We start from the raw sequence: 15,528 nt of genomic DNA on the forward strand, positions 1-15,528 counted from the left end.
GCACGAAGATTAGCATTTACAGCTGGTATTTCTGAACATAAAGGTCTGAGGCAGATGCTCACACGTAGCAGCTGGGGAGCGAGAGGCAAGTTTCCCATGCATTCTCTCTCATTCCAGCATACACCATGCATTAAGCTTTCACAAAAAATTTGTTTTAAAAAAAAACAAAACAAAAGCAACCTGCTACATAGAATCCAAAAGCAAACACTCACAATTTGCCGTTCCCAAAGTATGTGAGAAAAACTTGGTACTTGTAGTCTGCACTTAACCCTTAACCAAGGGTTTTATTTCCCAAAAAACAAACACTTTGCAGTCTTTACCAGTGAAAGACAAGATAAACCATGTTTCCAGCCAAGCCATAAAATATGTACTCTCATATGTAATCACAAAGCCTCCTGATGTTATAGGGTCCCAGCTCTGCACATGGGACAAAGGTGATTAATGCTGGGAGATAGCAGCAGTGGCCAAACCAACGTTTCTTTGCCAGTGGACTCCTCTGCACCTTTGGTGCCACCGTACAGAGAGTCACTGGGGAGGCAGAAGGAACACAGCAGGGCAGTGGCGTGAGGATGCCAGGCTGCTGGCAGGAGAAGCCCTTACATGCTACTTGCAGGAAAAACAGCAGCTAAAGGCTGGGATGGAGAGCCTGCCTAGGGACTGGGACTGTTTCTGGGACATACGACCTATGGTAATGCATTTTTGGCATCACCTCAGTATCTGTGGCTTTGAACTTCCTCAGGAAATTGGTCAGAATCATTGACACTTAAAATCAGCTTCCTGGGGCAGCAGGAAAGCTTTTTTCTGCTCACTACTGCTTAAAGAACAGGTTCCTGAAGGCATTGTTGTAGTTTTTGTTGAAAGCAGTGTAGATGAGTGGATTAAAAAAGGAATTTGAATAGCCCAGCCATAGAAAAATGCTCTTCCAAATGGGTGGGATGTCACATGAGCAGAGTGGGTTGATGAGCTCTGTGATGAAGAAGGGGATCCAGCAGAGCACGAAGACCCCAATAAGGATGCCCACCATGAGGGCAGCTTTCTTTTCCTTCTGCTCTCTCCACGTCTCTCCATCCGTCTGGAACGTAACAGTGGCGTGACGGACAGTGAAGACCATCTGTGGCTGCTGGGCAGCTTCTTTCACCTGCCAAACACAAACACAAGTTGCACCATATGTACCCCAGTCAGGCGATCCCACACAGCAGGTACAAAGCCCAACAGTGCAAGCGAGGGCCAGGGCTCCAGGGGAAACACAGGCCATGCACACCACACCCTAACTGAGGGCAAGGTGGCTGTACAACCTCTTCTGGGTGATGGAGAGTATTTCAAGTGAGATTAGAAATGAGAGAGAGTACTGAGGGTACCTGGGGTTGCTCACACAACAGCACAATAAGATTACTTCCTCACTTACAATCTGATCAGCAGAGTAGGCACACACCCACATGCTGTGCACAGAAGTCTGCTTACTTTCTCTAAACCCATTGAGTTTAAGAGTTCTTGGTAGGAGAGGAAAGAAAATTGGCAAACATTTGCTTCTTCCCTGAAAGAAATCTTTACAGTGCAGTCACCGTGCCTGCGATGAGCTGACACGATGCAGTCATGATTAGGAAAGATTTCCAAGGACATTCTGCAGCACAAGTGCTTTCTGTCTGGGTAAATTCACAGTGTCCCCAAAGCCACAGCTGGTTGCCAGGGCATCGTCCCCAGCAGACACAACTGCCCATCCATCCCCTGTCCCCTTGAGTCCCCAGGGGAGGGACAGTGACCCCTTACTCATGCTGGCGAGCACTGATTCAGCATTCCATGGGGGACATCTGTGAGTCATTGCTCACCCACGTGCAGCTCAAGCTCGCAATATGTCCCAAAGTTGCTTTGCTACACCTTGAGTGCTCACAGCTGGGGGCTCGGAAGGAGCCGACAGACTGGGTTTGCAAGCTTTGCAGTCAGCATTCCCTTAGATGCCTCCAGGATCCACAGGGCTTTGGTGGATCACTGTTCACTTGCACGCTTTTGGTTTAAGTTTGCCCCACTTTTACAAAGGCTTGCTTGCTGCCAGTGCTTGACCCGGGCAAAACACAACCAAGCTGACCTACCTCCACTGCTTCTGGTGTAATGGGGGTGATGGAATTGCTCTTGCGCGATCCGATTCGAAACTTGGCAGCCCTGTAGATCTTCCAGTACACGAAGAGCACCACGCAGAGGGGCAGGTAGAAAGCCCCAAAGGTGGAGAAGATAGTGTAGGAAGGCTCCTGGCTGACTTGGCACTCTTCACTGTCCTCTGAATAAGTCTCTCCCCAGCCAAAGAGCAGCGGGGCCAGAGAGATGAAGGCAGAGAGCGCCCAGGTGAGGGCAATCATGATGTTGGAGATGCGGCGCCGGGTGCGGAGCGTGTACTCCAGGTGGCGGGTGATGGACCAGTAGCGGTCGAGGGCAATGGCCGTGACGTTCCAGATGCTGGCAGTGCAGCACAGCACATCGAAGGAGATCCACACCTGGCAGAGCGACCGGCCCAGCCGCCACCGCCGCCCGGACAACTCGTGCACCAAGCTGAGGGGCATGACGAGGGCTGCCACCATCACGTCAGAGACAGCCATGGAGGCCACCAGGTTGTGGGGCACCCGGTGGAAACTGCGCACGCGGAGGATGGTGGCCAGGACCAGCCCGTTCCAGAGGAACGTGGCCACCACCAGCATGACCAACAGGGTGAGAACCAACACGCTGAAGACGGAGAGCTGGGCCTGGCCGCCCTCGGGGCCGGCGGAGGACCCGCTCCTGTTGCCGCTGTCCGGCGTCGTATCGGCGAGGCAGCTGAGGTTGAGCGGGCGCTCCATGCCGGGGCTGCGGGGCTCCTCCGGGCTGCGGCGGCGGCGGGAGGCGCTGCGCCGCCCGCGCCGGGAGCGGGGAAGCGCCGCCCTACCGCGGGCGCGGGGGGTCCCCGGCCGCCCCGAGCGCCGCCGGGCGCGGGGGCTCCGGGCTGGCGGCCGCCGGGGGCTTCATCCCCGGCAGGAACAGCCCTGCGTCAGCCGCGGCTGGCGGCGGCCCCCGGCGGGAGGCGGCGGCTCCGCGGGCGCGGGGGGTGCGCGGCGGGCGCGGGGCGGCTGCGGGGCGGCGCGGAGCGGCGGAGCGGGCGGCGCTGGCGGCGCGGAGCGGAGGAGCGGGGCGCAGGAGCGGCGGCCCCGGCGGAGGAGCCGCGCCGCGGGCTGGCGGGGCCGGGGCGGGCAGGTGAGTCCGCGGCGTGCGCGGGTGCGGAGCGGGCAGCCCCGGCGGGAGCGGCGCGGAGGGAGAGGCGCTGCTTAGTCATGTCCGTGCGCGGGTCGGGACCGGCCCCGGGCCGAGCGGGAGGGCGCAGCCGCCGGCCCCTGCCCCAGCCCGCTGTCCCTGCCCGCTGCCCATCCCCTGCCCGCCCCCGGCCCCTGCCCCAGCCCGCTGTCCCTGCCCGCTGCCCATCCCCTGCCCGCCCCCGGCCCCTGCCCCAGCCCGCTGCCCGCTGTCCTTGCCCTGCCCGCTGCCCATCCCCTGCCCGCACCGTGCGGGAATCAGCCCCGGCTTTGTCTCGGGGTGGTTTCGCCCCCTCCGGGCGTATTCTGTGCCAGCCGCAGAAAGTTAGCATCCCTGGGAAATTGTCCCTGGGCTCCTCTAAAAATGTGTTAGTGAGGCGCCGCGGGAATTTCCTTGCTCCCACATAGGCTACGGTCTGCACCCAGGAAACCTGTTAGTAACCCTGGTTATTCTGTGCAGGGGTAATGTGGCAGGGGATTATTTCTTTGCGAACTTCTGTGCTGCTATTTCCTAACTTGTTAGCAATTGTCGGGGCTTTTATTAGAGATAATAATTCACTTGACTGCTCTCAGTAGCTGTCTATTTAATAACATTAGCCATTAATGAAATGTGTGAGCATTTCCCCTGGTTTTTAGCACAGTAATTGTTATGAGTAGTGGGATTCTGGGCTTCATAGCAGAAGTCAGAATCTAACCCCATCAAGCAGGATTCCCTATGCCCCAGCTCCATGCAGAGATGCCAGCCAGCTCCAGCCCACAAGCCCTGGATGGCATCCAGGCAGGGCTGCACTGGTGCTGGCACTGGCACTCTGCTCCTCCAGCCAGTCCTGAGATAACAGGTCCAAAGAGCTATTGGGTCAGACATGTGAGGTGAGAAACCACAGGCACTAACGTGGGGCTCACCGTTTGCATCTCTTGGGGCTGAAGGAAGGAAGGAAGGACATTTACGTTAAGATCAAGTGACAATGACATTTGCTGGTGAACTGCAGTTTGAGAGAGTTGGGGAGAAGACACAGACAGAGCTGTTCAGAGAGTGCCCCATGCATTCCATAGCCGTGGTATACGGAGGGTAAAGCCAAACTGGTGCTTCCTTCTGCCTCTCCTGAATCTCTCTGGAATTTTTAATGAAAACAGCAAGTAACAATAACAAAGGGTAATGAACAAGATATTTTCCACTGCTGCTGCTTGTTCCTCTGTGCTACCAAGGGAAATGCAAAGCAGCATATCCAAAACAGGTCCAGGACCTGTTCTAGTGGGATGGGATTTTCCCCATATGAATTGATTCAGTGCTGTGCTACTCTTTCTCAGAACCAGGGATCCTATTGTAGTACTGGAACAAATGCAGCCTTAGAGACTATATCATCCTTTTGGAAACAAACTGCCATCTTTTGGGGGGAGAAATTATTATTTTATCTTTTATACACAAGAATACTGACAATTTTGGAACGAGTAGGTCCTTTACTTACAACTCAAAGGACAAATAGGGTTTGCAGCCTTTCATAAAGCCTCTTGATTTAAAATTCTTGGTTTGTAAGGTGCAAAACATCATTGACTGTCATTATATTGATCAAAACACTTAGCAGTTCCAAGGCTGAGAGCTTTTTGTTGTGTGGGCTCTTCCCAGAAAAAAACCTATGACCCAGAATTAATAGAATCAACCACAAATTATAAAATATGTGCTCCTGAAAATATATTATTATTCTTTGTTTCAGCAACAAATAGACAAAAATTATATTTAAAGAGAGATGAAAAGTAAATGTATTAAATCTAAAGAAGTAAAACTAGATTATGTTCTCATGAAAAATCATTAATACATTCATTATTTTATTTATTTGACTTTAAAAAATATGTATTGGCAGATGCTGGAGCTGAATGGGTCAGTTGAGAAGTGAAGGGAAATACATAATGTAGACAAATATAAAAATATGTCTATGGAAATACAAAGGTCTGCACCTGGGATGGAAAAGACCTGTACAGGTTGGGGACTGATGGGGCAGAGAATTTTATTGACAGGACCTGATGAGTCTCTTGGACACATCCTGGAGCTGGAGCATCCTGGCCTATATGAGCAAGATTGTGCCCATCAGGTTTGGGGTTATAACCATTTCCCTCTATCCAACAAACCTGGGAATTTCATGTCCTCTTTGGAGTTCCTCACCAGGAGAAGTCCAGTCATAGGTAATCAAGGTGATGAGCAGACTCATGTATGAAGTCTAAAGACAAAAAGAAATGAGCTTTTCACTCCTAAAAAGAGAAATTTAAGGGGAAAATCTTACTGCTGTCTCCAGTTACCTCAGGGGTGGGCATAGAAAAGGTAAAAGCAAACTCTCCTTAGAGGTGCACAGCGATCAGAGGGGATGCAATGAGCGGGAGTCACAACATCAGCTGCTGACTTGGGAGTGTTGGTTGATGAGGAGCTCAACATGAGCTGGCAATGTGCACAGGCAGCCCAGAAAGCCACCCATGTCCTGGGCTGCTCCACAGGCAGCGTGACCAGCAGCTGGAGAGAGAATTCTGCCTCTCTGCTCCAGCTGTGTGGGACCCCACCTGCACTGCTGTATCCAGCTCTGGGGCCCCAGTGTGAGAAGGACATGGAGCTGTTGGAGAAATCCAGCAGAGGAGGGTCATGGAGATTACCCAGGCACTGGAGCACCTCTGCTGTGAAGGCAGGCTGGGAGAATGAGGGTTGTTCAGCCTGGAGAAGAGAAAGCTCTGGGGAGGCCATGTAGCACTTTGCAGCACCTAAAGGGGCTTCAAGAGAGCTGGAGAGAGACTTTTTAAAAGGGCATGGAATGATAGAACAAGAGGTAGCATTAAGATGATGGAGGGTAGGTTTAGATTGGATTAGGCTAGCATTAAATTGGAAGAAATTAATTCCTGTGAGGGTGGTGAGACACTGGAACAGGTTGCTCAGAGAAGCTGTGGATGCCCCATACCTGAAAGTGTTCAAGGACAGGTTGGATGGGGCTCTGGTCTAGTGGAAAGAGTGGTTGGAACAAGATGATGTTTCGGGTTCCTTTCTGCCTAAATCATTCTGTGATTCTAAATTCTAGTTAGAAACTAAGAAATAAATATTGACCTGGAGAATGGTCTGAAATCACTTAAAGCAGCTGTGAAATCTCCAACCTTAGCAATGTCCAATATTCAGCTGGACATCACTGTGAATGACCTGATCTGACTTTGGAGTTATCCCCTCTTCAGTGGGGGTTGGACCAGGTGATCTCCAGAGGTCCCTTCCAGCCTGCATAATTCCACAATTCTGATCCTGCATCCTTTAGGTGTGTTGGCTGAATGCACCGGATTCTGGAAGTGACTAAATATTGTTGTTTTTAAGGACAAAATGTTGTTGTTTTAAGGACACAATGCTATTTACTTTACACAGATTAGTAAAACCATTCATTTTCTCAGAACTGTTGATATTAAGTGAGCAGAAGGCAAAGATCTTTAGCAAGTGGATAATGCTTGTGGAATGATCACATCTGTGAAAGTCTCTGAGAAAAAGACCTATGTTACAAAGTCAGTATTACCTCACATCTTCGCTGATGGAGCCAGAGGAATAAAAAGTGACAGGGCTTCCCTGGGTTTAGCAGCATCCACTCCAGTAAAAACATTAAATTATGCTTGCTACTAAATGCCATTTATTGGAGGTACCTTCCAATTCAAAATATGTATCAGATGGTTGGAGGCTAGGAGGGAATTCACAATGTAATCAGTGCCACTGCCTAAATGCACATCCAACTATTAGCTGCTCCTGGGAAAAGGGTGAATGGATTTATGTTGTTAATCTCTATGGAGATCTTTTGAACCCCTGCCCTTATAACTGGCAGAAAAGGGAGAGGAGAAGGCTCAGGAGGAATTTTTGCTGGGCATGCTCAATGAATCAATGAGAATTGCAGTCTCCAGAGTAGGTGGAGCTGCTAGGTTATACAAGGATTAAAGGAACACATATTCTCACTGTGTATATACACCACTACTGAAAGCTGTGCTCAGTTGCCAGCCAGACTGCTCAGTAAGTGTTGCATCCTGTCACAGCAATTTCTAAGCCTCAGGTATTCATCACTTGAATTGCATTTAACTTTCAACCAGCCTCGGTCCAGTTTCACACCACACCCAGCCATGCTTTTTAGCACATTGCAGGCCACCCACTCCCCTCCTATTGCAAAATGGTCAAACATGCCACAGGGAGAATGCACAGACTGAGAGGTTGTTCTCATACCCTCAGAGCCCATCCTCAGCTCTGCTGTCACTCTAGTCTTCTGAAACCAGGGCATAGAATCATAGAATAGTCTGGGTTGGAAGGGAAATTAAAGATCATCTAGTTCCAACCAAGGCAACCAAGGTTCAAAGCATCAAGGCTCATGATTGAGCTATGGCTGTATCATGGCTACGAGCTTGGCTCATGATGCCTCACAGCTCACGTAAGCATTTCCACAGCCATGCAGCTGACTGCCCTGGGCAGCTCTCTCTTGGGTTTCTGGTGCTGCAGCTGGTTAATAATCACATATTTACTCGAGCTTGGACTTTCTTGAGTTTTTCTCACATGCCAGCCAAGGGCCAGAGTTGGAGTCAGCCTTTCTCTCCCAGTAACACGTAATTACTCACTTCAAAGTGAACCAATTCTCTGACTGAGAAGCAGAGATTAATCCTGTTGTGTGTTACTAGGAGATTCAGTAGGATTGTGGGAGTACCTTGGAGCAAGAACAAGGGGGACCTGAGTGACCCACACACCCACAGTGTCCCACTGAGTGACCTGTTTACCAACCTGTTCCTGTTTGGGTTCCCTTGGTTTGGATGCTTATGAAGAACTTTGACAATTCTTTCTGTCTTGGGAAAGAAATGAAAACAATTAGTTGAAGTCCTGTTGGCTTTTTATTTGTATGACTGGAAAACTATTCCTCAGGTAGGTCTAATCCAGTTTAGGGCATGTAAGCTTTATTTAGGAAGCCACCAACTGAATGACTGTCATCCCCTGAAGCCACTTGCTCCCCTCCCAAGAGACCTGGGGGAAAAATGTGGACCTCATGGATTGAAATAGGAACAGTTTAATAATTGAAACAACAATAATAATACTACTGAAAAAAAAGAGAGGAAGAGGGGAATGAAATTCAAGAGACACAATTGCTCAACACCTGCTGATGGATGCCCAGCCCTGCCCTGAGCAGCAATCAGTGCCCTCAGCCAAGTCCCTCCAGTCTGTACACTGGGCACGATGTTCTGTGGTGTGGAATATCCCTCTGGCCAGTTGGGATGAGCTGTCCTGGCCGTGCTCCCTCCCAGCTCCTTGTGCACTTGTCTGATGGCAGAGCACAGGAAGCTGAGAAATCCTTAGGGTAAGCACTGCTTAGCAACAACTAAAACAGCAGTGTGTTACCAACATTCTCATCCTAAATTCAAAGCACAGCCCTTACCAGCTACTAAAAGAAAATTAGTGTGTCGAGTTAAAACCAGGACAATGATTTCAGTGACATAACTAAGGTGATGTTTAATTCTGCAACAGGAACAAAGCAGAACAAGAACAAAAGCTGTTCAACAGAGCAGCCTCTTGCCTTGCCTAGAGCGTGGTCCTCTCTAATGTGAAGTCAGTGGTGTCTCAGTCTTGTGTCTTTTGAACGTGGCCACAATTCCTTTGGCCTAAAGGCAGGATGGACTCTGGTACCTTGCACTGCTGTGTATGTCTCGGTAAATGGACTGCCAGGAGTGCTTTTCTGTCTTCTGCCCAGCATGAATTAACTGCTGCTGGAATTAAACCCTTTGTTCTTGCCTAGTGAAAAAACCTGTTCATGGTCAGAGGGTCAGCTGGAATGCAACTTAATAAAGTCTGAGGGCAACTCCCACATCATTCACTGCCACAGTTAAAAGTTCCATTCTGGGTAAAGAAATTAAATATAAATAATTTTATCTCTTCTTTCATACTTTAAGGGGCATCATTAATCATCTGTGTAATTTCAGGGGAACCAGCAGAGTTATGCTAGGCATCATATTGGCTTTTAGTCCAAGGTGCTTTGCAGTGAGCAGTTATGACAGTAATGCAATAACTTGGAGCCTGCCTTGGGGGTCCTGCCCTCATAGGGCATCTGCAGTTTTCATTTATTACTCTGGTGGTAGCAAATACTTCACACATACATACACCAGCACCTGTGATCTCTGTTATCCGTGGTCAGTCCCTGAGAAGTAAGACTCTCTCTTGACTCTAGTGGACTTGGTGTCTACAGGTGGCTTATAAGCCACAACAGAAAATGATCCATATTTCTGATTAAAAAAAGAAAAGGTTTAAAAATATCAAAATGTATTATGCTTCTGGGAGTACAGGGTATCCTGCAGTTCTGTGAATCATCTAGAATAGCAGTGCCATAGAAAAATAAGAAACTGTGCGTGGGAAGACTAGGTAAATCTAACTTAATACATGAGCTTTGGCAATCAAAGCTGCCAATGCAAGCTGTCAGGACTCTGCCAGGGAGACAGATGGCACAATGACAGCGAATGGATGGGTCTCTAAAACTCAATTACCATTTCAGTTCAGACTCTTTTTCCATATGCCAAGTTGTGGAAGAGCCTTGTTTATCTTGAGCTTTATGCATGGTGACAGATAATTTGCATAGGTGTGAAGCTATAGGGAAGGCTGCTATAGTGTGAGGCTGAACATGAGTTTTTCTGTTTGGTGTTTTCCACGTTACCTTTCTGCTGCCTTGCAGGTGGCAGGTTTCTGAACCTTTATTTATATAAATCCATGCATAGTCTAGAAATGTTCTTTCGAGCTAAGAGACAAAACACTTCAGGACCTGTTTACCACATTAAGAATATAAATCACTCTCAACAGTTTTCTGAGCCAGAAGTTCTTCAACTTTTTTTCCTATACCTACTTTCATCCCTGTTACATTCCCTTGGGCTCCTTGTCAGTGTGTTTCCATGCCCACTGGGCAACCCTCTTCCATTGGCTGGAGTACCTTATTCCCAAACCTCCTCTCACTTTAACATCCAGGACTAGTTTTGTAATTGTAATTAGTTGGTAATAGGTGCAAAAATTATCCACTGATCCCATGCTCAAGGCATGTCTTTTCTCCCACTCCAACAGCCTGATTTCCTTATAGACCTTTGTTTGCTGCCTTCTTCCCTGAAGATCCCTGAAGAGCGACAGCCACATCCCTACCTGCCAAAGGAAGCACTGGGATAGTTGTACAGCTTTCTCAGCTAGGATTCCAAATGAGTGTCTCAGATTCATAGTCACATTATGCTTCTTTCCAGCAGTGGAATATTTTCTTCCCCCTGATTATTCAGTGGAGCTGGATGTTTCCATGCCCCAGCCTGTCCAGGTCATTCAGGTCAGCAGAAGAGGTCTTAATTTAAATAAGGTAAATTCCCAGTATTTTCAAGCCATACAAGATGGCAGGTCATTAGAGAAAATACGAAAGCTGTGGAATTTTGCTTATTTATATTTCATATCTATGTTGCTGGGTGAGTGAGAGGTTCATACAAATGAGAGGAACTATTTACAAGTTTGAAAAAGTCCAGTGGCAGGTTGTGACCACTCACTTTCTGTCTGCAGCTAAAATGAGTCTGCTCCCATGTCTCTGCAAGAAAAGCACTTTCAGATGTGTTCTGTAGGCTGATAAAGAGCTTGCCCCTGGATCATGGGCATGACAGCAAAATTTCCAGCTATTTGAACAAAGGTAACCATTTTTAATTGTTCCCAAACATAATTTCTCTCATAGAATTTGACAGTATCATTTTAGAAATATCTTGGTTTGGTCCCTTCTACCACACCAAGCACCTGATCAAGCAATCTACTTGCTACTACTATAAAATTTTCTGAACCCTTGGGATGGAAGGGATTGTATAAACGTGTCAAAATGTCTCTCTGTTTTTCACAAGGTTTTTTATTAGTAGCATCATTATTTTTAACAACCAGTATTCTCTGCTATAACAGCAAAATGTTGCCAGACCTTTCTTAATTGTCTAGCACTGCATTTTATTAAAAACAGCATGTTTTTCTTCTGGCTGCTGATCTGTGAGTCAAGGTTGGTAGATTGTAGCTCAGAGCTGGTGGCCCAGTGGTGTGTGAGCTGCAGCATCTCCCTGTGCTTCATGCTCAGCTCCCACTCTGGGGACATGATGTGTGACACTGGGAACATTCTCACGCAAGAGCTGGTGGTGGGGAAACCTATCCAGCAAGAGGGGCTGAGGCCAGCATCTCTGAGCCACCCTGGGGTACAGCTGTGTGCCCACCCATGCCTTGTCACACAGTGAAGCCACCAGGCTTGGAGGGGGCTGCTGGCATCTTCCACCTGTGAGTTTCTCCTTTTCTTTCAGAGCCATCCCCTCCCTTTCTTCAGGTACCTCCAGGTAGATGGAGTGGATGAGGTAATTCTTGTCCCTGAAGATATTGACCTGAGGCAAGGGACCTGCTTGGACTTGGTCAGCTGGTGGCTCCTGTAAGCTCATCTTTTGTAGTTAATTTTTCCACCTCTTCTCTGGTTATCTTCTGCTTTCAGATTTTGACTGAAGCTTTTTTCCTGATTTTATCAGGATTTTGGTGTAAATTTAGTAAAAAATCTTCCATGTTGACACTACTGAATTATTCAGGGTCTGATAGGAGCACACTTAATGCTTTATGTTCATTAAAGTCATCTGCACAGAAGGTGGCTCATGTAGTTAAAATCAGAATCTCATTTTGGAAATAAAGCCTGTGGTTTTTAAAAGGACTCCTCATCTGACCTGATACAACTTCAGAACTTTCTGGGCAGACTCTCAGTGTCCTTCCTCCTCTCAACATTTCAGCATCTTCATTGTATGCTCCTGTCTCTCCATTCTTTATTTTCCTGAGCACTAGAGTAGTTAATATAAGCAGCTTTTACTACATCACCACTAGCAACTGACTTGGCTAGGGTTGTAAATGCAACTGCGTAACCACAACCAAGAATTCAACGGAATAAAACCCCAAACCCCACCAACAGTTTCATGTTTTAAAGCCTTCCATCCAACATTCACACATATGACATCTCCTGTCCTTTGCTTTGACTCCTAGCAGTAGTCTCAGTCTTGCAGAGCTGCCCACGCAGACATGTGCTTCCCATCCCTCAGTTTTGGTATCACTCCAGCCAGTCTGGCTGCAGGTGCTCAGTCCTTCTCCTGCCATCATCCCTTCTGCAGTATGGCCACGTCTGGATGGGAGACTGCAAGTGGAGTCCTGGGCTTGACACGTTGTGAGGAAGTTGCACAAAGACAAACGGTCTCTCCACCGTCCCTGTTCTTCATTTCCAGGAGGTTTTCTGGTTTTATGACAGCTGTGACTGCAAGGAACCATAAATCCTGATGTCCTTGTCCCAGGTAATCCCTCCTGCCCAGTGAGATGCCTGCCCCATTAAACACCACATTGCAGCCTCAGATTAATGACAAGTGTTACAAAAGAGCACCACAGGCCATGGAGAGCCACAGCAGCTTCCTAAGGGTGCATCTTGCAAACAATTACCCACAAACAACCAGCTGGACTGGTCTGCAGAGTGAAGTTTACTGTACAGGCTGAGGCTGTGCAAACAGAGTTAGCCATCCATATGTCTAGCATTTATTATAAAAAATTATGGCAGCTGATTTCTGTGAATGTCAGTGAAATAGGTAAGGAAATAGATTTTCTGAAGCACTCTACGGCTCTAGATGAATCTCTCCAATTCATTTCAAGGAGAATTATTATTCTGAAATGTAATAAGATTTTTTTTATATTAAACTGAGACGTCTAAAATGTAGATATCTAAATCCTGTGGACTGCTTAGTAAATCTCAGAAAGACATCCCTATCTGAAACAAGCTTTCTTTTCTTTAGCTGGATAACAATACTCCTCTACTATCTCTTACATTCTTTATCATTTCAAGTGAAGAGAGACATGCTTTTGCTGTACAAAAGCAAGACCACTCTCCAAGGTATGTTCAGTAAGCAATCAAGGCACCCTATTATGAGAAATTACTCTCCAAACATTTAGATACAGTAAAAGATGACATATATCCTTCTGTTCTTGTCGGTTTAAAATGCAAAGAGGGTTGGGCCAACCTCTCTGCATGTGTCCCTTCCTTTGCACTGAGCCAGAGCAGGGGTCAGCACACAGAACCAGAGAGGGTGTGTAACTTTCTGATGTTTACCACCCTGTTTATTTATGACTGTGTCAGTTGGCTCCCAGCATGCAGGAGAGTCACATGGAAGCTGGGCTCTTCTGGGAGGGCAGATCTTCTTGTGGCCTGGGATAGACCTAAATATTTGCACTGATTAGATCCCACTTTGATGCTGTTATTTCATGATTATAAGCACCATGTGAATCATAAATTATGAGCATGTACGATACAGCACAGGATGTGCAGGGCACTACAGCTTGAGGTGGGTATATCAGCCTTTGGAACATGGCCAGTAGATCCTTTTAAAGCTGGACTTATTTCAGGAACCCATCCTGATTCAAGAGTGTTTAATTTCAAGTATGTGCTTTATTCCTATTCAAATGAGCAGAGTTTGAGGATATGCTTAAAGTTATGAATGGGATTTTGAAGTATCCCTGACTCAGAGGCAAAGCATGGGAAAATTTTCACAAAATTTGAAGGCAAAAAGATTAGACTGTAGAGAAATGTAACTACAGGGAATTACCCTCCCTTTTAGGAAAAAAGTGTAGAAGTGTATCCAGTTCTCTGAACGTAGACAGCACTGAGGAAAATACTATACTACACATTTAGAATGAATTAAATCAATTGACAGCTATCCAGCCACAGAGAAAAATGTAATTGTAACTGAGCAGCAAAATGGTTCTGCCTAATAGTTAAACATCAGTGAGCTCCACTGTGTCTAATAAAATGCAGATTTCATTATCTGTTTGTTATGTGCATCGAGAGATAACTGTTCAATTTGAAAAGTATAAAAATTTGATTTAATTCAGTGACATTTTGGATACAAGAGGGTCAGGTTGGTCTTATAAGAAATAACAGCTTGGGGCATATGGAAAGGAGTGTAATTGAAGATAAGGCTCTAGCAAGATGAGTGGAAAATGTAATGAGTTCAAGGATACACTAAACAAATGCGCCCTGGCCCTCACACAGTAATCACCTACGTGTGCCATAAGGCAAACAGCAAATGTAATTGACTCCCTGAAGGAAGATCATTGCAGCTTTGGCACTTGCTGCCTCATGCCATGATTTCTTCTTCCATTTGCAACATTGACAATTCAGATGTGGGAAGTCCTGGGATCCTGAGGGATTACATAGGGAATATAGCCAGCTTTAAATAAACCCAGAGACCTTTTGGTGGCTTTTCAAAGATTAAGCAGGTATCTGTGAGTATCTGCCACAGTGTCAAAAATTAAAAATGACCAACATTGACATGAATGTGGCAGAAGCCTCAGTGATGAAGGTGGAGGTCTTTTGATAAGGAGGATGGTGCTTTAAGCAAACAGGGGAAGTAAGAATTTTGTCTGTAATAGGTCAAAGTAAAAAGAAACCACTTCTTTATAGCCTGGTGTCTTGAAGTGGTTCAGTGTGATCACAGTCTCTTTTGTGTGGTATGGCACTTGTCCTGTTTTCCCAATTCCTGGGCATTTTTAACCATATCTGACTGGGCTGTAGAGGTATCAGAGATAAGGCAGAGGTGACAGACCTTACCTGACACTGAAGGAGCCACACTGTGAACTTAAACCGTCCTTGTCCTCAGGCAGTTCACAGAGGAGTTAGACCTGGAGACAGGAATGGATTTTAGGCTTTCCTGGTTCAGGGATCTATCTGCTCCTATTGCAGGGTCTCTAGCATATCACAGAACACGTCTTTCACCTAACCAAAACATTTGGAGGCTTACAGAGCCTTTATTCCCCTGAAAGCCTCCTGTAAGCCAAAAAAGAGTATTAGAGCCAGAACTAGTCTAAGAATGAAAGCAGTTTACCTGCATTTGTCCTCAGCTGAGGCTGTAATGAGAAAGTCCTGACAGTGACACCTGTTTATCTGAATCCCAACTCCTGCATAGTACTCAATAGTTGAAATCAAGATAATAGACATATTCTAGATATCAAATCAATAACTTTTTTTTTGCATTCAAGAGTGGCAGACAATTAGGTACTTAAATAACAAATGTCTCATTTCATAATGTTTCCTGTGTGCCATACTCAATCTCTAATTAATTAAGGTGGCACCGAGGTCCTTTTAAGATTTAAGATCAGCTTCGAGCAGCAGTGGATTAATCTCTTGATGTCTTCAGATTAGAATTCAATATTACCTTAGCTCAGAGCAGGAGTATTTGGGGT

At 46.6% G+C, this 15,528-nt stretch overlaps 1 protein-coding gene across 1 annotated transcript; it reads right to left on the reverse strand.

Moving 5' to 3' along the window:
• Positions 1-481: 481 nt before the first annotated feature.
• On the reverse strand, positions 482-2,877 carry HTR5A (5-hydroxytryptamine receptor 5A). The gene is made up of 2 exons (XM_021526574.3): positions 2,088-2,877; positions 482-1,138 (listed from the first exon to the last, which is right to left on the reverse strand). The coding sequence occupies exons 1-2, from the start codon at positions 2,823-2,825 to the stop codon at positions 809-811; spliced, it is 1,068 nt and encodes a 355-aa protein (XP_021382249.2). The 5' UTR covers positions 2,826-2,877; the 3' UTR covers positions 482-808.
• Between the last annotated feature and the right edge of the window lie 12,651 nt (positions 2,878-15,528).

The sequence above is a fragment of the Lonchura striata genome, chromosome 1, assembly GCF_046129695.1.
Source record: "Lonchura striata isolate bLonStr1 chromosome 1, bLonStr1.mat, whole genome shotgun sequence".
Classification (NCBI taxonomy): Eukaryota; Metazoa; Chordata; class Aves; order Passeriformes; family Estrildidae; genus Lonchura; species Lonchura striata.

Excerpts from the sequence above, each read along its gene's own strand:
- HTR5A (XM_021526574.3), bottom strand. The coding sequence starts at position 2,825 with ATGGAGCGCCCGCTCAACCTCAGCTGCCTCGCCGATACGACGCCGGAC. Across the intron at positions 1,139-2,087 it reads TTACACCAGAAGCAGTGGAG|GTGAAAGAAGCTGCCCAGCA; the intron begins GTAGGTCAGCTT and ends TGTGTTTGGCAG.